General features: G+C 43.1%; 1 protein-coding gene across 1 annotated transcript in view; it reads right to left on the bottom strand.

Moving 5' to 3' along the window:
* IDH2 (isocitrate dehydrogenase (NADP(+)) 2) overlaps positions 1 to 23,864 on the bottom strand; it is a 43,636-nt gene that overhangs the window by 16,144 nt on the left and 3,628 nt on the right. The window contains exons 2-6 of the mRNA XM_078683243.1: positions 10,829 to 10,920; positions 8,798 to 8,963; positions 6,206 to 6,366; positions 5,981 to 6,124; positions 5,521 to 5,657 (exon numbers count right to left, since the gene is read on the bottom strand). Of these exons, the coding sequence (XP_078539369.1) occupies positions 5,521 to 5,657; positions 5,981 to 6,124; positions 6,206 to 6,366; positions 8,798 to 8,963; positions 10,829 to 10,920 (700 nt within the window). The remainder of the gene's footprint in view (positions 1 to 5,520; positions 5,658 to 5,980; positions 6,125 to 6,205; positions 6,367 to 8,797; positions 8,964 to 10,828; positions 10,921 to 23,864) is intronic.

The following is a 23,864-nucleotide window of genomic DNA, read 5'->3' on the forward strand; positions in this document are numbered from 1 at the left end:
TGGGGGTAGGAACAGGACCAAGTTCCAGAGGCCACCAGTCAGAGGACCAGTGTGTTGTTGCTTGGCCGAACAACACAACCTCTGTTTTCCCGACATTGCACTGCAGACAATTCGATGACATCAACCATTCTTGCTCTCTCCCAACGCCTTCCTGTACTGCTAGCGGTACTTGACACAGTACAGTTCCCGCCATATAGAGCCAACAATCGTCTACTAACTGCATCCGTCACATCACCCTTCTCATTTTGAAGTGAAATAATGCAAACTTGGGCCATTAATGAGACTGGGGTGTGACAGGAGTACACTCCTTGGAACTAATCCATATCTTTAGCTAAAAGGACTTCATGAACTACATTGCCTCAGCTGATCTTACATGCAACTACTGCATTTCTTCCCCAGGACTGATCAACCCTGGCCTCCACCTTGACCCCCCCACCCCCTAATCACCTTCCAGCATCGTCCAACCCAATCTACCATTCAAGTCCTTGCTCTTCAGTGTATAGCCACATTAGAGCAATGGCATCGAAAGAGTCTGGTAGACGCCCTTGTGAGAAGTTAAACTAAGCAAAGTTTTCAAGCCCTAAAGTGGGATATGCACAATGACCCATTTGAAACTGGATTAAGAATATTAGAAGGAGGCAGTTTAGACATAGCTGATGACCACTTCTACAAGCACTGCATTTAATATGCCATAAAAGCCAAACTCTAAAAATCCAATAGCTTCAGCAAACAAGGTTTCATTTGTAGTATTTTTACTTTGGAAAGATCACTCTTCGTTCATAAAGGACCATGACGGAGTACAGTGCGGAAAGTAGATAGTTATGAGGGTCCCAAGAGGCACCCACGCACAGAGGTGGGCTAACCAAGCACAACTGGCTAATTAAAGGGGTATGTAGTCTGAAGGACAAGACTAAATATTCACAAATTGAAATGAGTTCTAGGCAACTTTCAGAACATGGACTTGGTTTGTGTCGAAATAATCAAAGTCATAGGATTGCTAGTTCTTGCGTAATACAAACAAAAACACTGGCTGGGTAAACCAAGCGCACTCTACTCCTTATCCAAAATGATCTGCAAATGAAATATTCAATTCAAATAAAATTTCATCTGGTGCTCCAGGAAGAGAGAAAGCCAGTCGTCCCTCCCAAAAGGACAGAGTCCACAAGTTATAAAACAATTTTCTCCAAGCACACAGAAAGTAGGCTGAGGTCGCGGTTTCAGATGTTCTTTATTCCGATATCTTTGTCATAGCCCATATGCCAACAAATAATTAATCTATAACGGTTTAAAGTCACAGCTAACTTCATCAGGGCACATGTACCTACAATACAAATATATAAAATAATCGGGAGTAGTAATTCCCTATCAAAGCACAGTTCCCATCACCTTAATTTTGTGACTAGACTTGGTTTGAGGAGGAGAGGGTCTGGGGCAGGTTGAACTCCCAGTGGTCACAATACATACATTGAGGGAGATTCATAGATGATATTCCTATGCTATGGACTGGTTCTTTGAGACAACTACATGATTTTGCACGATATTTGAATGACAATCCTTACAATATGTCATTCACTATGATACTCTTAAAATAAAATTTTTGAATATGGAATTGTATATTCATGAATCGAAAATAATGAGTAGAACGTATAGTAAAGAAACATTGTGCAATGCTTTATTACAGGCAAAAAGTGCTCACCCCAAACATCAAATACAAGCCATACCCTATGGGGAAATGGTCAGAGAAAGAAGAAATTGTACCACTGAGGAATTTGTTAGAACTGACAAATATGAGACAGATTTTCAATCGGAGGTTATGATAAAGAAATAAATCAAGAAAGCAACTAAACGAGTGAGTAATCTTGAAAGATCTAAAACACTGGCACAAAAGAAACAAGAGATTAACCCTATTCTTCCATATGGCAGCAATACAGGCGACATAAGGAGGATACTAAACAAACACTGGCATCTGCTTAGAGAAGATAACATCCTGGCACAACACCTAAATGACAAAGCGAAAGCCACATTTCGGAAAGGTTTAACACTTTAAGGAATGATTAGCCCCAGCTTCACAAGCACATCACGCAGTTGCTGGCTGACCAAACAATAAGTGTTCCTACAAATGCGGTCACTGCTCAATATGCAGGCTAAAAATAGAGAAAACATACTTGTGTTACAATAACAGCCGCATGTTTAACATCACTAATAACATTACATGCACCAGACGATATGTAGTTTACCTATTGTTATGCAAATATAGCAATATACTGACGGTACTACAGGCCAGTCAATGACTTCCCCGGCATCACCCCAGGCAGCACCGCAATCCAGGTGATGGTTAGGCAGCTGAGCCACGCCGCATCACCACACTGTCAGGCGAAAGTCGCTCTCTGAATCATTTAAAACTGGGCTGCATGGCGCGGGCTGCCTGCAACTGCAGACTCAGGCCATCTAACAAACAGTCCCGTACTCGCAGGCAGCCAGCCAGGCCCGTCTATGCCACTGGTTGTTGGGCAAATGAAAACATGCAAGTGAAGACTCTTGTGATCCTGCCGTAACGTCAGTGAAATTTCCGCAATATCAGGTTAAACACAGTTGCCTGCCCGCAAGGACATGGCACTGCCAGCTAAGCTGTGCGTAGTCCGGAGGTGTCAAATAGCAGAGCTCTGGCAGACAGCGGAGGCACTATAAATGTGTGATCATGCATTTCAGTGCGGTGATGGGGACCACCACACTGACATTAGTTAGTCTAACACCTGATGCGTGGTAATTGGTATAAGCCATCCATACATCCAAAGTTTACCTGAAATCTACTGTAGCGGGATCAATGACTTGCGCCGTCTTATATTACTTGTTACCTGATTGTATATCGATATGTTTTCTGTACATTACTGTTATCCTATTATGTTAGTGACTATTATACTGCTCCCACTATTTCTGTTCAGTCCTGTTGCCCCTACCCCTATCTCTGTGAAGCGCTCTGATATCTGTAAAGATCTTGTTCGCGCTATATAAAACTTTGAATAAATAAATAAATAAATAAATACTTGGCAGGGCTGCAAGTGGGGTACAGAAGGTCTAAGTTTATGGTTGCATTCTATGGGAGACAAATAGGGCATTGGTGAGTAGTTTAATATGTATGTGTTAAAGAAGTGGTTTTAGTGGCCAAGTAGCACCAGGTACATTATCGAATACGCCAATTTCTTTAAATTTGGTCTAAAGTAAAGTTTGTGGCAAGAGTAGATCAGCAGTGCAGGATAAGGACTTCTGCTGTGATTCTTTCCACCATTCTTTGCTCCCTCCACCCCCTTCCGCCAGACTAGAGCATATACTGTTTAATGTTTCAGGCTTAGGTAGTTACATCCATATTTGGATAGTTAAGACTCCACTGGTTTAATCTGTAGGTATACAAATGTGTATGCTAGACAAAATATCAGGACTAGCAACAAAATGGTGGGGTGGACTGTATTTATTTTATTTTGAAAGTTTTATATAGCGCGAACAAGATCTTTTCAGATAACAGAGCGCTTAACAAGGCAAGGGTTAAGTGAGTGGTAGGGTGGGTACACGAGGGAGCATAGTTAAGAAGGTAGGTCATCAATGCAAGTAGTACAAATAAGAGGTAGCATGAACAAACAGGTAGGACAATAATACAAGTAAAACACATGTGCAAAGGGATCAGACAGGTAGTATAAATCGACGCAAAGTCTTAAAGGATCAAAAGTATCAGTTCAAGTGTATTTAGCCATGAGGATAGCTTTAACTTCTTTCTTAAAGCGAAGAGTGGAGGAGATGAGCCTGGTTTCAGGAGGGAGCGAGTTCCAAATCCTAGGCGCCATTCCTGAGAAGGAGCGCTTATATATATGTAAGAGGGTTGGGTATGCAAGAGGTCGACAGAATGCCCTTAATCCATCTATGCTAGAGTAAAGCTGGTCTCAAAAGACAACCAGACCTATCTAACTTTTTGGTAAGAAACATGGTGTATAACTTCCAGCACCACTGGCAGAAACCCTGCAGGACCATGAAAGAAGGAATCCAAACGTAGATTCAAGTGCAGATTAAGGGATCCAGTGCATTTCATTCTCTTGCACCGGAATAATAGTTTAAGCAATAGAGTGAGAATGGAAGCTGCAAGGGAGTGAGGGATCCAGTAGACGTAGGCTGGGTGAAGCTTCAATTCTGCCACCTACTAGTCCAACAGGTGGGAAAGGAGTTAGTTACAGCCATCGAATGATGTGGGAGATAAGTCTTTAGTAAGGGTTGCAAATCTTAAGAGGCCAATAAACAGACCATGGAACTGGCTTCATTCATGAATTTCTTTTAGTGGTGAACAGGTTTACCATAGGATGTGGCTGGAGGCCTGAACCTGGGGTGTGACCACCAGGATGAGTGGTCTTTAGTACAGAAGACCTGTCCAGTCTTCAATGGGAAAAATGCAAGAAGTCTACATGCAACAAGAGAACGGAAGTCAAACCCAACGAGGAAGGGATCAACTTGGAGTAACAAACATGACTGGCTTATTTCCAGAGTAACAAGAGGCGGTGATGGTCAGAACCACAAAGGAAAAAGTCAGGTTACAGGCACATATTCTGTACAACCGGAGACATTGAACCGAAGAAGGTATAGTAGATTTTGGTGAAATTTCAGACAGCAGACATTAGTAAATAAAGGCAAAAGATTGGCAGGGGGCGGGTGGGTGACTAAGCCGACAAAGCCAAATTGCACAAAGTAATATAGAGGCAAGCTATAGGTAGGGGCAAGGACACAAAGGTCATTAGTTACCAATTCAGATCTGTGCTGGTAAGCAAAGCAGTTCTCTAGTAGCCACCCAGGATATACACCAAGAGAAAACTGGGGTTCCCAAGTTCCCCAGCAGGAGTACAAAGAATTGAGGTGGGAGTTTTAGGTTGTTGAGCCTGTGAACTGAACAGGGGTCTTAGTGTGTGGTTAAGTGGGCAGTGTAGATGTGTGTACGCGACAAAAGGCAGGGCACAAATGAGGATGAGTAGAAAAGCTGTTGAAAGGGCAGGGAGGTAAGAGACCTCATAAGACGGCTACAGGCAGCTTAGTGTGGCGAGGGAAGAAGACTGGAGTAGAACATAAAATTCTATCTGGATGAAAATAGTCCCATGAGTGTTTGAGGTGAACAGTGGTTACAGTAAGAGCTGGCGCAGAGATAACCAAAAAGTGATGGAGGACTGATTGAGACGCAAGTGCATTGCTTCACAATTAAAATCGCCATTGCGGATTACCAATGAAGTGACTGTGGCAACAGGAGAATACTGTTGATTAGTGAGGTAATGGATTATTAGGCAAGAACGAGTACTAGGTTACCATTTAGTGTCTGTAAGAGAATACCAAAGAGTTAGTAGCAACAATCAATGGTTGCCAAGTTAACTTTTCACAAGATAACGCTAACCGTACATTTATCAGAGGTCATGCATGCACGTTGCTGAACCAGGAACCCTCATGGCAATGGAATCTGTTATATTCACAAAGAATTATGTAGGTAGCTAAACTTACTTCTCATAAATTTCTTGGAAGATGTCTTTAAAACGCCCATCGTAAGCCTTCAGAATGGTATTCTTAGTGCTCATGTAGAGAGGCCATTGCTTTTGAATTGCATACTGGAAGCAGCTGTGTGCAAAGCCAGAGATTGACTGCAAATAGACAGGATAAGTCAACCAGAAGAAAACTGAAGTTTAACAAAGTCATTCACTAGAACATTTAAATTTGGTATTCTACTCGCTCAATCCCTCCCCGCGAGTTCTCCAATTATCTATCTTTTCCCCCTGAGATACATAGACACACACATATAGATACATATTAATGTTAACCAACACCATGTGAAACAGGACAGTCAGTACAAAGATTAACAACTACACCCCACAAAACAATTGGTGCTAGAACACAACCAAATAAGCTCTCAAGTTATCTGATGAGCCGTGGGTTTAACAATCACCCTCAAACACAAGACACTTACCTCATCTGTGTTGTACATGCCCATCCCTACACCTCCTGCCGGAAAATTGTACACCTCCCATTCCTTGGCTGCAGTACCATCAGTTGGAGTGAAAACCATCTTGAAGGTGCCAGCTCGGTCCACTACAAAGTCTGTAGCTTTGTACTGTAATTTTGAGATACATTTATATCAAAACCTTTTCACTGCAACATGTTCAATCACAACTCTTACTTCTAATCATATTACCTGGTCACCAAATGCATGTCTGCCAATCGTTATAGCTTGTGTCCAACCTGGAACAAGACGTGGAATGTTCTTACAGATGATTGGCTCGCGGAAGACGGTTCCACCCAGGATATTTCTGATTGTACCATTGGGACTTTTCCACATCTTCTTTAATTTAAACTCTGATTTGAAAACAAGAAAAAAAATGTATGAATGCTTCAGGCGCCAAACATGGCTTGAATGTTTTGACCGTAGTTTTACTGGTTTGAAGCTAGTTCATTGTAAATAGGAGATTTGTCAAAGGGATCAATCGGAAAGCATATTTATGAATAGCAACTATCAAGAACGATTTACATTGGCCACATTAGGAATTGCACGGCAAGGATCTCTTTTAATGTCCTTACTGTTTGTAGAAATTGGGTGATTTGTTTTGGATATTAATCTCTTTAAACGCCATCTTATCTTCTAGACTCTGTACAAATAGAACACGCTCAGATTTTTTTATATAGCTTACATTATGTACTTTGTACAATTCATGTACTTAAAGTATTTTATTTAATGTTCATATCCGAATTAATTTTGATACATTTCTAATCAACACTGGTTCCAATACTGCCAATATAAATTGCATTAAATACTGCATTGAGGTATAACGAAATATTACTGCAAAAGGAAACTAAAAGGCCACTGGGGTGAAGTACTAGATGGGTTCTTGTTATATCATATTCGATCTATACAGCCGTCAAGGTGTGTGCTTCAACTAACCCCCCAAAATTCATGTCAAGAAGAACATGGAGTCCTTAAACATATAGAAACGCATAACTAAATCCAATACAATCATTTGATAAAGGAGAGAAAAGCAACCAATGATACTCTATACCTCTAGCTGCCCAAAACTGAGGGAATGAAAAAGAAGTTGCTCAACCAGAAGACATTCTTTAGCAACTGGGAGATAAGCTCCTATGAGGGAACATTTATTTCCTTTGCTCGTGTGTCCTGCAAGTTACATTTTAAGTGGTGGATAGGTTAGTCAGTCAATTGGATTTGGAATGATAGCAGAAGGATAGAGGAGGACAAAGGTTTGAATTTATATAGCGCTTGTTGACGCACGCTATTCAGGAAGCCTACAAAGGATTGGTGGCGAATTAATATGGTGAAATATGAAGTAATTTCAGTGGTGGATATTAGTCAGTTACTTGGAGTGAGAAGGTTAATGGAGGGATAAAAGGGGAAGAAAGATTTACATTCATATAGCACTTGTTCACCCAGAAGGGTCTCATGGCGCTGCAGCGGGTGCAATGGAGGGAAATCATTCACGGCATTGAAAATGTTTAAAACAAGACAGGTTTTAAGTTCCATTTTGAACAGTATGTGGTCTATAATGCCTCGAAGTTGTGTTGGAAGCTTGTTCCATAAAAGGGGGGCTAAGTGGGAAAGGGATCTGCCACAATTTCTGGCGGTTCGGATTTTAAAAGGGGTAAGTAAATGTTTTGTTCCCGACCAGAGATTCATAGGTATTCAGAGGGGTGAAATGGCCCTCACAGACAATATTTTCTTTAAGATAGTTCTGGGCACAGGCAGAAGAAATTATGCCCAACTATGGGGACCTCTAGTAACATCTATAAGCGATAGCTGGTTTAAGAATTTTTATTGGGGAGGATACAACGGGTCCCGCTAGAAAGCTGTTGTTGCCCTAATTAAATTAAATAGGAGGATCCTGGGCAGTCCGATAGCTTTATTTACATGGGAATTACATGGGAAGACTTTACAGTTGTGAATCTACACTATAACTCGCCTTTGTATAATCATACAAACCCAAAATGTTCTTTTATGGCCGCCTCATTAGTAATAATGATATCTTCCATAGATAGCGGAATCCTCAAAAAAACTGTATGTTATATGGTGTGAAAATACAACCTCCCGTCACCAACCAACCTGGTGAAAGGAATGCCTGGCTGTGTATTGGTTATATTTAAAAGTAAAATAAGTTAAATACATTAAAATAATAATAATAATAATAATAATGTCCCACCCAGGCGTTTGGGGTGGCTGCAAGCCTGATAAAAAGGAGTGATGACAAAGCCACCAGAGGACAAACTTCTGCAAGTCTCTTTAAATCTCTGCTAGCTGAGCTACCTTCATAAAGAGCTACACACCAATAAAGAAGGAATTACTGGTGAGAGATATTCACAGCCGAGAAGTTGACGAAATCAGGCAGCAAGTGAACGCACTTAGTTCAACCAAGCATCAGACTAAGTATTGCAATGATCAGGGACCCCATTCCTTAACCTGCATCAAGGACGCTGGTGAAGGAACCTAAACCAGAGACACCTAAAAACAAACCTCTCAATAGCAAGAGCCATAAAAAAAAAAATGAGGTGACCGTTTTAATGCACATTATCAGGAGACCGTTGCATTTACTAAACATGCAATTGGGCGTATGGGTGACAATTTGGTTCTGTGGTTGTATCACATTTACTGCTTTAAGGTGTCGGTGTTGTAGTGGCGAGAAGCTGGAAGGGAAGGAAGAGGATGCAACATAAAGGCTAGAAAATTCACTGGCAAACATTTCCTGCCCACCCCTCCTTGCGTTACTGAATAAATGAGCTGTACCTTCAACTCTGGCTTCATCAGGCGTGATGGTTGCACATTTGACAGCTACGCTGTATTTCTGGGTTGCTAGTGCAGAGTCAATGGTCACCTGGTCATTAGTCTGGTCTCGGTATGGAAGCCCAAGATCATAGTATTTAAGCTCAACAGCTACGTTGGACAGGATGAGCTAGAACAAACAAAAAATTGTTTTGAACAAAAATTCGAAATACACATCAACTTCACTTGGGGTTTAAATAGGTTTCGAACCATTAGGTAAGACTTCTAACCAAGGAAGCAAACAGCTACGAGCAAGACACCGGCCCAAAGCACTCCAAGTTATTAGCTGGAGGCCTTGCTAATGCTGCAAAGGATTCAAGTGACCCAGCATTCGTATCAAACCCTTCACTCAAGCAATGCAGATACCGAAGTCAAGACAGATTTCCAAGCCTACACCAACTGTAGACTTGGCCACTAGGATTTCCCAGAAGACTTCAAGCTGCTTACCCGCTACCGCGCTTTCCCGCTGTGCGCAGATTTTTGAAAAACGCGCGGTTTGTGACAAAGCCAGCTCGTCATCCGCGTAGCGCAGGTAACGCCCATGACGAGCTGGCTTTGTCATCAGCGCGGAAGGGGTTACAAGGCTATCAGTTCATTCCTAAAAATCCACCCTGAAGAAGCGGCTGTGCCAAACAGCCTCCAAATGGGCCTGTGACACCCTAAGTGACTGCGCCACGGTCATCGCTGCTAGCCCAGAGCACTGGCACTCCATACAGAAGCAGGCCTCGCGCACAGATGCAACCCAGACAGGGACAGGCATGAGGGAAACAACAGCACACCGTAGAGTGATCTGCAAGAGCTTAACATCCACTTATCTTATCTCTGAATTTGTAAAGCGCACTGACACCATAAGTTTCCTGGTCAGTCAATCTCATTTTGCGACACTTCTCAAAATCTGGAATGGGAATTACAGGTCACATCAGATAATTAAATGGCTTAAGATACCTGCTGCAGAGCTCAGTTTTAGCAAGTAGGCAAGAGGGTCGAATCCCAGTAAAAAAAAAAAACAGTGCATAAATGCATTTACTTCAGGTGTGTGGTCAGTGAGTTAATGCAGCTATCGCCAACATTTATGAGCAACATGCACATACTCCGATAAAAGTGCAAGGGATCAATGCACCCAACCCTAACATCAGGGGAGCACCCAACCCTAACATCTGGGTGCAATTTGAATGTCACAGGTTCAAATCCTAGGGGAAAAGGCTTTAGGGCCGGTAGGGGTAATTTGATGCTGCAACTTGGCATATCAGTGGTCTTATGTGCACTTTTTGCAGTGCGCAGGCAACCGTAGTTTGGACATGGCAGGCCCTTTGTCAGAGTGTGAGCAGTTCAATCTCCAAATCCACCAGAATCACCACAAATCATTAAGCAGACCAACCAAACCTCTGGTAGAAGCAGCACTTGGTCGTGGTGGTTCTCGGTTACTGCCTTATAGCAGCCTAGTAGATCCAAGTTCCTTAATATACTTCATAGTCTCAAACTCCAGCCATAGTGACTCGAGGACCCAATAAGAATAGGGCAAACAAGAAGTAGCGCATATGCACAATGCTAACCGGTCTTTCCCTAGCAAAGTTTAGGATATGCCCCCCTCCAGAAGTTATTATCCCTTTCCCACACTGCGCTCAAAGTGGCATCAAGGAGTGCCAGACGACCTGCTCTGCACATCGGCTTCATAACATACTTTGGTTTTGACTGTTTTCTGCAGAACACTTAAATATAAAGCACTCCACAGCAATGCCTATTCAATAAGAGGATCAGTTTTAGCAAACGCTGGCCAGGCACAACACCAGGGTATGTTGGCACACCATTATTATCCAAGGAAATACTGCATGTAGTAGGGGCTAGGGAAAGCTTCCTAGGCGCATGAAATTTGTACATTGCAGACAACCATCAATCAAATCACAGACCTGATGATTGCATCAACATCACTGCACTAACTGAACTCTGTACTTCTGAGAGGGCAATTTAACGTGCATCCACATTACCCTACATTACCTTTTCCTTGATGAACTCCCAGATGATACGGGTCATCTCATCCCCATCCATCTCCACCACTGGGTTTGCCACCTTAATGCGATTATCGGCATCTAGCAGAAAGGTACAAAAACATTAGACGGCTATAAATTGAGTTTCATCAACCGAAAGAAGATCCTCCTGAGCTACTGATAAGAGATGCAATTTTAACCACATTGGACACGTTTACATTTGTGGCAATCATGGATGATAACCAGCAGTGATCACCTCGGTGCATCAGGCACATCTGCTGGCTGTAATGTAAAAATTGCTATGTCAATGTGGAATGTCCTACCTGGGTGGTCAATAACAGCCATAGTTGCAAAGCCCGTATCACCAAGTTAATATTAGTAAAGAGTTTCCCCGAAACCATTTGATTTTTATCACTCAAATATCAGTTTAAAATATATATTGGAAATTCAACCATTTTCTCCAAGTATCAGCTTAGGAGTTCTGAAAATAGACCTATTTCCATCTCAAGCACATGCTTTTCACTGTTGGCATACATATTTTAATTCAATCAAGCAAAAGCCAATTTGGTTCACTGGCCTGCTCAATGGAGAGATACTTAAGTTGAAGTGCTACCAGTTGCTATCGAGCTACTCCTTGAAGAAGGCAGCTGTTTAGCATTGGCAAAAAGGCATTTTGCTTTTTTGTCGACACTGCCCAGCATAGGTAAAAAGCATTAGCAAAGCCAACTGGTCAAAAACGTAAGATTTCGTAGGGCAGATGAGGACCAGGGGCGTGGGTGCTTCTTTTCAGTTTCCCCTCACTCTGGTCTCCTCCATCCCAGTCGCTAACATGAAGGTGCATTCCACACCTCCAGCCTCAGAGAAAAAATTGCCATCCAAACAGACTACAAGCATAGAAAAGCACATAGTCAGGGTTGAAGCTTTAGATACATTAGATAGCAATGCCTACCAATGAGAAAAATATGCTAGAATCCAAACAAAACCTAGAACTGGCATATAATGGGTTGCATGTTGTTCTAGCTCTTTGGATAGGAGAACTGGGGACTCAAAGGCATCTTGGTAGTCACAGCAACTTGAATTGCAACATGGTCAACTGGTAATCATTTACTTGGATGGAAACTAGATCGGAAAAAAAATGGGGGAAAGGCATCAGCTTTTAAGTGCTACACAAATAGAACTTTCACAGCAAGTTCTTTTATCTCGATTATATCCTTAATCAGACCCAGGTTGTGGCTTTCAGGGCAGCAGCATATTATGCAAGGGGGGTCTTGGACCATTCCACAGAAGGAGTACTGCTAAGTGGGTCTACCCTAACCCTAAGATACCCTAACAATAAAATGGTAGTGAATACAGAAGTTAAGTGGGGTATCCTTGATGGCGGCACCAAGAATTCCGCTGCAGAAGTCGACTGCATTTCGGCCTGTTGAGGTATTAGGCTATCATCAGGACCAGGTTACAGTTACTTATATGGCAGTGGAGAGTAGGCGCATGTCCAAATTTCAGTCGGGCCAGGTCCAAAGTGAGAAAGGATTGGATCTGCGAAGGTATAGCTAGGTGGGAAGCCACTGGGGTCCCAAGGATCAGCGAATGATAACGGTCATTGTTGCAGTCACGAAATCCAAAGGGCTGCTGGTACGAACATTTTCTGAGTCAGCTAGAGAAGGCATGGCACATCACCGGGCCAGCGTTAGTCAGGGTCTGTGGCTTCGCAGGTCCAATCCTTACTCAATTTGGACCTGCCCGGACCGAAATTTGGAAGTGCGCCTACACTGCCATATAAGTAACTGTAACCTGGTCCTGATGATGGCCTAACACCTCAACAGGCCGAAACACCGTCGACTTCCACAGCAGAATTCTTCGCGCCTCCATCAAGGATGCCCCACTTAACTTCTGTACTCACTACCATTTATTGTTAGGGTATCCTAAATATGTAATTTTAACTCCACTTGTTTAGTGTTGCACCCGTCACTAGCGCTGTACATACTTCTTCACGAGCACTTGTGCACAGTATCTGACAGGTTACATGCCAGTCACTGTAACTCAGTGCTATCGTTCCATATACTTGTACATATGAAACTTAATAGGTAAAATAGGTTTATTCACTAAAATACAATTTATATCACCAAACAAATGTCTCCCTGGTTTTCTCCCCTTTTTTGATTTAATTCTCAGCAATTAATTGTGCTACATGTATTTGGGTTCCAAATAACACCCTTTTGAGACATTGTTGTATGTTACAGATGATTGCCCTAGTCTCTTTAGGGCGTATGGGCTACCTCCAGTAGTCTGATACTGCTTAGCAGAAAACAAGGCACGCAATCATGCACTGGCGTTGCAACTCTGATCATACGATGTGGTAGATAAGGCCAACAAACTCTTGGCCTGGCTTGAAAAGAGGGACAGAGACCGCTCCTGGTATTAGGAGTTCTGAATGAGGAATGTACTGAGAGACTATACACTCCTATGGGAGTCAGGAGAGGCGCAGACTGAAGAGTTTCTAGAAGACCTTACTCTGCAGACACTTCTTAGTGATGCCAGGGAAGCCCTAGAAGCAGACCTTGCGACAGAGAACTGGCAGCTGCTATTCGGGGCCTTCAATCTGGAAAGGCTGTGGTGCATAATGGCCTGACAATAGTTATTTATGGGTCTGGCTGATAAAGTATCCAAATCCATGCTAGAGATGTTTGAGGCTTCACGAGAAAAAGGCTGCCTTCACGAGAAAAAGGCTGCCTACCCGAGGACCAGCGTGCAGTCACAAGTGTGGTAATACACAAAAAAGGCAAAGCCTTAACAGATTGTGGCTCTTACCGGCCTATTTACTTATCCAACATAGAAACTAAAGTGTTGGCAAAAACCCTGGCAACATGGCTTTTTAAAGTCATCACTAGCATTGTACATCCAGACCAATCTGGCTTTATGCAACAAAGGAGCACCCGCCTTAACACAAGACTCTCTATGGTGTGCACCACATGACTGGGCAGTCTCAGGGAGAGCGTGTAGTACAAAGGGCCCTGGATGCGAACATGGCATTTTATAGCATAGAATGATCCCAACTCTTCACCACGTTGACCAGACTTGGTTTTGGGCTGAAATTCTGCAGGTGGCTTAGACTTTTATATCAGGACCCCCCCAGCCACGGTACAACTTAAGGTGACTTCTTCCTGGGTCTTCATGCAGAAGGGAACTCGGCAGGGGTGTCCTCTCTCGCCCATGATGTTTGCCTTTGAACTCAAATAGTGCAGCCAGGATCCACTTGTAAGGGGAATTAGGCCAAACGGAGGTGGGGAGGAGCATGTCTCCCTCTATGCCAATGACATCCTATTATAAGTCCCAAAACCCTACCGCTCGAAAGCCAGAATCTTGACAATCTGATCTTTTCGGCAGCTACTCAGACTATCGAATAAATTGGACTAAGTCCATAACATTCCCCTTATGGGGCTAGCACCATGACTCCCTGCTGACTGTTTTGATACTTGTGACCAAATTTGTTTCTGCGCAGGAACATCCTACCCCAACTGGACAGACTCTGCGACAAATTTGTCAAATTGGCATACTCTACCGCTGTCCTTAATGGGCAGAGCTGCTCTCTATAAAAGGAGAACCCTCCAGCGCCTCCTATACATGCTCCAAAACACACATTAAGGGATTCCACCGGAATACTTCAGGAAAATAGACCAGAAACTGAGGTTGCTCCTCTGGAATGGAGGTGCACTGTGCATAACCCTGGGTAATCTGCAAAGAGGAGTGTACGACTCGGGGTTAGAAATCACAGGTATCAGAGCTGTTGGTAATTAATGACTTGGTCTTCTCGGATAGACAAAAATCTGCCTACCATGTCACCAGAAGTGCTAAGGGATTAAATGATCCCGAAGCAATTCTTCCCTCTAAGAGAAGGGAAAAAACACTACCACCACACGCAGTGACCGTTGGAAAGAAACTCACAGCTTTAACTCCACTGTGGCACAGTGACTTGCTCCGAGAGTTGGTACTCTGGCAGGTTTTTGCAAGTGGGCAACAATAGGTATAGAACATCTGGGGGGATATGAGGATGGATCAATCATTCATAAAATTTGAGGTTCTCCGCCAAGAATTTGAGATGGCGGAGATCGAGAATTAACGTCATCTCCAACTGGCGCATGCATTGCGCAGGCACATCATTGAGGAGGAGCAACTGCTGGAGGCATCCCCTCTGGAAGATAGTTTTCCCATGGAACCAATACCCGGTAAAGGGATCTTCACAATCTCTAGAAAAACAGGTTAATAATTACCATGACCTTCGGGGACCCCTGAGGAACGCCTGGACTGAATACCCTGGGGACATACATGATAAAGACTGGGCAGATGCTCTCCAGAGCCCGTGGAAAATAGCCATTCGAGCAAGCTTTAGAGGAGTCCAACTTAAGATTTTGCACAGGGTATATTTATATTACCCATGGACTTACATAAAATGGGTACAGCTGAAGCACCATTGTGCCTCAGAGGCTGTAACCAAGACAGCACTTTTTCACACTCCGGGATTTCCCAGTGGTTCAAGAGTTTTGGTGCAAGGTGACAGAGGTCATGTCCTGAGTTATTATCTTCAGGGCGCCCTCGATGCAAAATGGCTACTACTGGTGGTGGTGCAAGGGGAGGAACACTGGCCTAAATAGCACAACATTTTGTTAATGATCATGACCAGTGTGGCCAAGCGCAATATAAAAGACAATGGGGCTCAGTTACTCTGCTGAGCACTATAGAGTGGGAGTCAGACCTTGACTGGTGCTAGAGAGTGGAAGAAGTGATCTGCCAGAGACGTGGCAACCCCAAAACATGAGAAAGTGCGGGGGCCTTGAGAGATTTCAGGGGTACAAAGGAGGGGAGGGTCTCTACTAAAGGGGAAACAGGAAAGAGGAAAAGTGTTGCACTACTGTGTTAAATGCACGGATGATCCTATGTGAAATACTATGCCATTAAAACGCCAATTTTGATATGCACTGGGGACTAATATTTGAACTGTACAGCCTTTCAGTGACAACCTTTATTTTGATAAAAGCTGTGTAACTCCGATATGCAACGCATGATCAGCAATGTTTAAATAAAAAGGAGTTTTAAAAAAGTTGCTTAATTTTGGATCAGTCTATCCTTGAATAATCAGGTACAGTGAAAGGAATGGGATGAACAAATAATATGGCTACAGGCTATTTGTGGAGGTTCTGTAATCCCAATTCAAGCATGTGACCACAATTGTTGCACTCTTCCCAAACAATACATTTCCCGGTAACCGAACAGACCTAGACAAAAGACTATACTGCTTGCATTCTACATGGAGGACGCCCATCAAAACTGGTTATGTGGCGAACTGCAGACCAAGCATTTGAATGCTATGACCTCAATAATATGTACATTTAGGGAATAAATCCCTTGCCCAGAGTTAAAATAAAATCTTTCCTTGTTGAATCGGGCATTAGGCATTGAAGAGTGAACACCCAACTACACCGCTCCCTCCCCAAGCTCACCCCCATTCTCATTAGATAGTTAAGAGTCTAGAAACGGCAGGCAAAGTATGGGACAAGGCTTTTAGGTCAAACAAGGAAAATCTCCAACTTGTATGAGAAGATTTTACGCAATAGGAACTCTAGAACCACGCAAAACAAACCGGGATATTCGTACTACCTAGCAATCAGAGCTGGAATCTTTTAGATGGGAGGCCAAAGAGCTACACTGTGGTATGGCATTGTATGCCACTTGATTGCCACAAAGGGCAGAGAGGAACAGGCGGGAGGAAAAAGAATGATGAAAGGGCAAGAGTAAAAAGTAGAGAGGTAACAAAGAATGAGCCACGAGAAACCAGTAGCATCTCACATGAGGGAGCAAAAGCATCTCGAAGTCTGTCCCTCAAGGGACGAGGGAGCAAGGAGTTAAGCAGAAGGGGAAAGGAGGTAAAAGGAAGAGACCATTAGGATAAGGATTACAGAGGAAACAGAGCCAGATAGAAATCATGATGGACAGGCACAGCACACAGACCTGGAAGGCAGACACCGATACCACGTTCACCCGCCATACTTTTATAAAATCTATAGACTGAATTCTCATGTAGTCTTTCACTAACAGACTTAGCTGTGAGTCTGGAAGGTACAGGGACCAACTGACAGTTGGAAGCACTGTTTCCTAGGTGACCAAGCTTCTGGGAAGACAGATGCTTCAATGATCTGTCCTTCAGATGATAAAGCTTGGCATTAGCACTCACCTAGCATGGTGCGGCCAGGACACGAACCACGACAAGGGAGGGCCTTTTAAAGCTGAATACCTCAAGTCATAGTCAGGGGCAGGTAGTATCGTACTCTTTCACTCCAGGATTTCTGGAACAAAACCTAGAAGAGATTTCTTAGACAAAGGACTTAGGACAGATGCATGGATTGTAGCTCGGATTGGACTCTTTCAGATATCCGTATGGGGGTGTAATGCACTGTGTGATAGCTATGCTGTGGTTTTTGTTTTGCTTTTATCACTTTCTGCCTTTTATGAGCGGTTATTCACATACACAAAACCAATAAAACAGGTTTTAGGAAAGGTATGAAACAGGAAGGGGTAAATGTAGGGGGAAAGTGTAGCCCAATGTGGATTTTCAAGATTCCAGTGTACACTGCATGGTATGCCTTCATATTTGCAGTCTCTGGTTTGCACTCCGGAGGGATTGGTGCATTCCACTTTCCATGCCACCAGGTCCAAGCCAGAAGATCAAATTGCAATATGAAATAACGGCCACAATTTCCAAATTAATCTATAGGTTTCACACAAACAAAAAAAATCAATTCAAACACAAGCAATTCAAAACCAATTGCAACATGATGGTGATGTCAGCTGAGCGTGTTAGATAACTAGGTTTGCTGTGCCATATATAGTCTTGCCTAATTACGTTTTAGGGGAGCTGTATTGATGCAGTGTCATGACTGCATACAGAAGATGGGCATACACCCTGGTCTTCTCTAAACTGATGCACTGTACATGACATTCTCTAAAGTTCTACAGGTGATAAACTGGAGAAAAACTCAAAGATTCCTCCTCCACCCCCCAAAAGCAGCATTAGAGTCTTCTGACTGGGAGTAGTGTCAAAGCTTTTTGCACTTATCTTCCATATCATAGTGCTTCTCAATTTACCCTGGTTAATATGATTCAGATTGGCCTGTAAAGGTTATGAGGCGGACAAAAAAGCAAATATTTGAATTTAATACAGGCCACTTGTGGTACTGTACCGCTGTACTACAAGTGCTCCCAAAAATTGCTAGTTCTATGCCCAGGGACAATTTTTCCTCAATGTTTGATATGGTTCTGATGTACCTATACTACATTGTAACTCTTGGTACTGAAAGGGTTGACTATACCGAAATAGTTTTGTTTAAATGTTTGTATGTACAAATGCTTCTATTACAAAGTGATAAAAGATGTTACAGCTAAATATGCCTAGTAATTACACCTTAGTTACACTTTTTACGAAAACTTGATTTTATAAATGTCACAGGCAAAAATGCGTTCCACAAATGACTCAGAAAGATTTGCACTGAAGCTTAAAAATCTGATTAAACTATTCCTGGATTTTAAGTCCTTTCAAAACAAAGAAGAGATACAAAATACAGGCACACCAACAGATATTAAGCACCAAAGGAAAACAGAAGATCCTTGGCCAGGCCCTCTCCATTGGTGGATATTCCAATGAGATGTTTCCAGTGAGGTAGCAGAGATGATGACCATATATAATTTGCAGTGTCAGTCTTCTACACTTGAAGGCCTAAGGAGGGACTTGGTTGGGTGTCTTTTGTTGTGAACCCCAGACCATTGCTCTAGATCTTGAAGAATTTATTTTGTTTATTCTCGAGACAGTATGTATCTTTGGCTCTGTGCCTGAAGGACGTTCTGGGTCCGAGCCAACCCAGTAGAATTGAATCATCAGAATAAAGTAGAAGTGGCATGTTGGCCTCTTCCACATGCTCCGGTTATGAACTGGAAATGCAAATGAAAGTGTTCTGAACACGCCTCTAATCTGAATTTATGTTGTAACAGGAAGGTTCAAAAAACACATTTTATAAACAAGTCAAAAGTTGCAAAACCCTTGTTTCATGGACAGTGACAGACAAGTGGACTTTGGGTGTAGACTGCTAAAAAATTCACATGCATCCCTGGCTAATACATCAAGCATTGGCAAAGCCAATAATTTGCCACTGGAACCGATTGGCTTTGGCAATTGCTTTTGGCGGGGCTGTATAGTTGTGACATACACTGGCCAACACACACATTAGAGAAGACAATCTCTGAAGTGCTTCGCTATGGGCACCCCGCTGATACATGGCACGGCTACCGTTCACTTCCTTTGTAAAACTTTATCAGGGCAACCGATGTTGGACAAACAATTTGCAAGCAGAGCACCTTTACCCAACATCCTTGGTGCATACCAGAATTAGTGAAAGGAATACAGACAAACTTCAGTATACATATGCCACTGGAATTCCAGAAATAAAAAGTATTGCACAACATGTGGTTTGTGCATGGATCCCCGCATAAATGTTTGAGTACCGGCACAAGCACACTGCCACGCCAGCTTTCCAAGATACCTTGAAACTAAAGTGGAAACAGTGTCTTGAATAAACAATGGGGCAGGAAGTGGAAGTAAAACTGGAGGGAAAGGGATGGCGAGGTGCACTTACAAAGGCTGGTTAAAGAAAAAAAGTAACGCCCACTGAAGAAACAGGGGAAGGACACAAGTATTTGGGCCATGCTCCATAGGAAGGTTCAGTAGAGTGAGCAGTCATGTGCTGACCAGATACAAGCAGGCATATGAGAGTAGCAAAGCTAACAAATGGGAAGTAATGGGCGGGCTGTAAACCGGCAACAGTAAACAAAATGTATTGAGGAGACAGCACATGTGTCGTCTCGGCAAGACTTACAAATGTGCTGTATGTACACCAGCAACACACCAACAGTGGTCTATAAGGTAACATGCACATTATGGCTCGAATAACCCACCCGTTTTTAGCTCTACAAAGCCTACAGAGAATCTAAGCAAATGATGCAGTCTCTCTTGCACAAAGCACCAAAACCTTAGACAACTCAAACTGAATACAATCCTGAAAAGAATGAGTCACACTAAATATCAGTGCAATTCAAGTTTCTTTACAATAATCTACCAAAGTTACAGCAAAATGAAGCACACCAGCAACAGGTAACTGCCAACTGTAAAGAACAAGATGCCAAATGGGAAAGCCCACACGCAAAAGGGCGATTCAAAGGAAAAAATCTTGATACTGGACAAGGTAATAAGGGTCATCAACATTCATTAACGAAGTAGAAAAGATTCAATTCTCACCAGTCAAACTTTATCTTTACAATCTGTCACACCAAACAAGCCGATGCAACCCAACCGCCAATCAGCAATGAAGCCAATCCCTGTGATCAAACACCACGTGATATAGAAGTGCAAGTACTAAAACTATAATGTAACATAGGAAGTAGTAGTAACCTTTCTATTGAAGGCTCACTGCCACCACAGGGCCAACTGAGCATAGCTCAAGGTAAATTAAATGATGGGCATGCGCAGACCGCACGCCCTGAGGAAAGACATGGACACTCACATGGTTAGAAAGTAGAGTTACACATGCCCAACTACCCTTTTAGAAACAGGATCACAGGACTGAGGGGTGGGTGTGTGGGCGTCTTGCACGAGTGTCCTCCCAGATACAGGGCTGTGGTAGAACGTGTCCTCATTAAAATAAACTTAATTTTGGCATTTTAAGAGTCACCCTGGACGCATTAAAACTAGGGGGCTTTACAATTCAAAATGTGTTCAAACTATGTTGGCGGTTTTGCTGGATACTGCTTATTTTTATTTCAACTGTAAATTAGAATTATCAACAAGCACTTTTTATCGCGTTGTCTAGCTCACTTCCTTGCACTGCTGTGGGGCCATTCTCCCTCTAGTATCTAAGGCAACCAGTATGCCAACGGGTCAACTTACTTCACACACAAAAATTTCCGCAGACGCGCATAAGGTGAAAAGGAGATCAGCTCCTGAAACTTTAACTTTGAAATCACGCACGAGTTACCGAGGCGACAGTTTAACGGGCAGCTAGCCACCCCGAGGCAGGAGAAACTAGTTTCACGTAATCAACAAGCCGCTAACTGTGAAGGTCATTCACAGTACACCTGCGCCAAGGACGTCTCACTTACAATGCAAGAGTAAGGACGTCTCCCCATTCCAAGTTAATGGACGTCCGTTCCCTCATTCTAGTGGCAGGATTAAAGACCCACCTCAATCTCCCCCTCCTCCAAATTCAAGGATGAAAGATTCCCTGGTTTCCCCACCAGGAAGAAAGACGGCCTCCATCGACACAGGTTACTACCCCAAGGGAGATCATTCCAATGTATGACAACGAATGAAACGCAGCCCTCTTTACCATACACGTCCTACACCAATTCATTCATAGGTACTGGTGCCCTTGGTCGAGTCGAATGCATGCACTCAACTCCGAGTAGACACAGACCCCCTACGGAATATGGCTGCCCCCAGACATTGGTGCACCTCTTCCTCAGAATAGAGCAGGTACCTCCAACCTTTTCTGTAACATGAGCTATTTGTGTTCAACGAAATCATCCCGAGCTACCAATATCAGTGACAGTCGTGGCCACCCCATCCAATAGTCAGCAGTGAACACATCATTGCATCAGGCAGGGTTACCAGCAGTAGTACACTATAATATTACAGCCAAAGCTGCACCTCTTGGCACCAAGGTATGAAAAAGTGCTCCGACTCACGCATCGGAAGAAAGTAGTCCTTTTAAACATTGCACACCAATTAATAGGAGCACAAACATAAGTATTTTATTACGTGCATTTGTGTAGCACTCATGACCACTTGGAGAAAGTAGGAACAAGATCAGAGGTTACAGAAGTTCAGCGGCCTAGAACAGAGCAGGTGTCCTACTCTCCCACCACCAATACTTCAAGAGGCAAACAGTCATCATGCCTGGTGTGCTCTGCTGGTCGAGCACTAGTCATGTAAACTGTTCCAGGGTCAGACAGAGGGGCCTAATTCAGTGAACGTTCTATTGGTGGCCAAAGCAGGGACACCTAGCACAAAGAAGCAGAGAAGTGATACCCACACCCCAGGAATTAAAACTTTAATGAATTCCAGCCATCTCGGTCACAATGCATCAAGCCCTAGATAAATAAAACAAACCTCCTCTTGGATGTATTGAAGCAGTCAGCAAACACTTAGCCTGTGCCATTCTACTGCTGTGGCAGGTATAGCTCAGCAGCATCAGCAGGGCTCGAAAATTCTACTCGACCGCTCGCATAGTCGAGCTAAATTTAACATGGTCGAGCTCTTTTAGGTCCTACTCGCCCTTTCTGGCGAGTAGGAAAACAAACCAACTTTTGTCCTCCGTCTGTGAAAACGGAACAAATGGGACAAGATAACAAGATTTAAAGGCATTTTTATTGCTAACAAAGTTAATGAGCAATAAAGATGCCTTTAAATCTTGTTATCTTGTCACATTTGCTCTGCTTTCAGAGACGGAAGTCAAGTAGGTTGCATTTTTTAAGGTACTAGTCCTGCAAGACTAGTACCATTTTTTTTTTGATTTTTCGAGCCCTGATCAGGGTACGTGGGATTACAGATAACACTCATGGGGGAGGTCGGTCAGCAGGTCCATGTAGACATTGAAGAGGTCAATGAGGACAAGCTGTAGCAGTCCATAAGGTATACAGGCGGTAGACAACCTTGTGGATGGGGATGCTGAGGCGGGATGCCACTATCCATCACTTAGTTCATTGGGAAGCTACTAATACACGGAGTCAGTGTAAAGGATACTGCAATTGCTGTAGAAGGCTGCTGAGGCAGTGAAAAACGATCAACGCACACGTGTGGTCCAATTATCTAGTTGGGAACGTTTTTTTCTGTGTATCCATCGGAAGCATCAGTAGGGCCAAAACTGGTATTACATCTCATGCCTGAAATGCCTATAAATTCTAGTCTTCATAGCTAACACCTCAACAAACTACTTCTTCCGGGGCAATTCAAATTTGAAAAACGAACACTTTTCCAGATCGTTAACCTCTAGGACTTCAAATTAATTGCAATTGATTAATAAAGGTCTCACATTAAAATTGAAGTTTCAAGACTTCTTTACACACCTAACAGTTAAACTGTTGCTGGCTTTGAAACCAATAAAAAAAAGTTACATTTGTATAGAAACAGCCAAGGAAGTAATACTTGAAATCTACTCTGCATAGCAGCACTACATCATCATCATCAGGACCCTATGACAAACCACCGCATGTACAACTAAAATAAATTGTTGTTCAGATGACACTAGAAATGGACGTTATGAAACAATGGGCCAGAGGGGGCTTGGCTACAACTAGCGAATTTGAATTAGAAAATGACTGGCTAGTTTGTTCACAAGCCAAGGGTCAATTCTTATATTTTAAAGCAATGAGCGCAATCAATACTTAAACCAGAGGTCAATGATGGCAGCAATAAGCAGGGTGCACAGTGGTGTGCAACCCAAACAACAACCCCTACAACAGCTGAATGAACTGACCATACAGCTGTCCCATTGCATACTTTGCAGTAAACCCCTTGAGGAATACCAATTAGGGGGGAGGGGAGGCAGTGGAGGAAAGAGTTGGAGGGGAAAACTTAAGATCCGATCTTCCTAAAGATCTGCAAACCTAGCAAAGAAATAAATTAATGAAATGAATGTGGCGTCCCACGTTGCCGAGATTAACAATTGAGAGATCATGCTATGTGGAACCAGCAGCTGAATAAAGGTGATGGGTGGGGGGTGGGAAGAGACGGAAGGCAGGATGAGAAATCCACAAAAGGGATATGAAGATTTGAGAGCACCTAGGGAAGGATTCTGGAACCATCTTACAAAATGCAACGCAAACATGACAGTCTGTCCTGGATCAACTTAAAATGAGACTTTATGTCCTATCCTAAGAAACACTGCGAAGACCAACTGTTGGGAGAGGCAGGCTGAAACAGGCAGGACAGGTGCCTTGGAGGAAACCAG

Source organism: Lissotriton helveticus, chromosome 3_1, assembly GCF_964261635.1.
Source record: "Lissotriton helveticus chromosome 3_1, aLisHel1.1, whole genome shotgun sequence".
Lineage (NCBI taxonomy): Eukaryota > Metazoa > Chordata > Amphibia > Caudata > Salamandridae > Lissotriton > Lissotriton helveticus.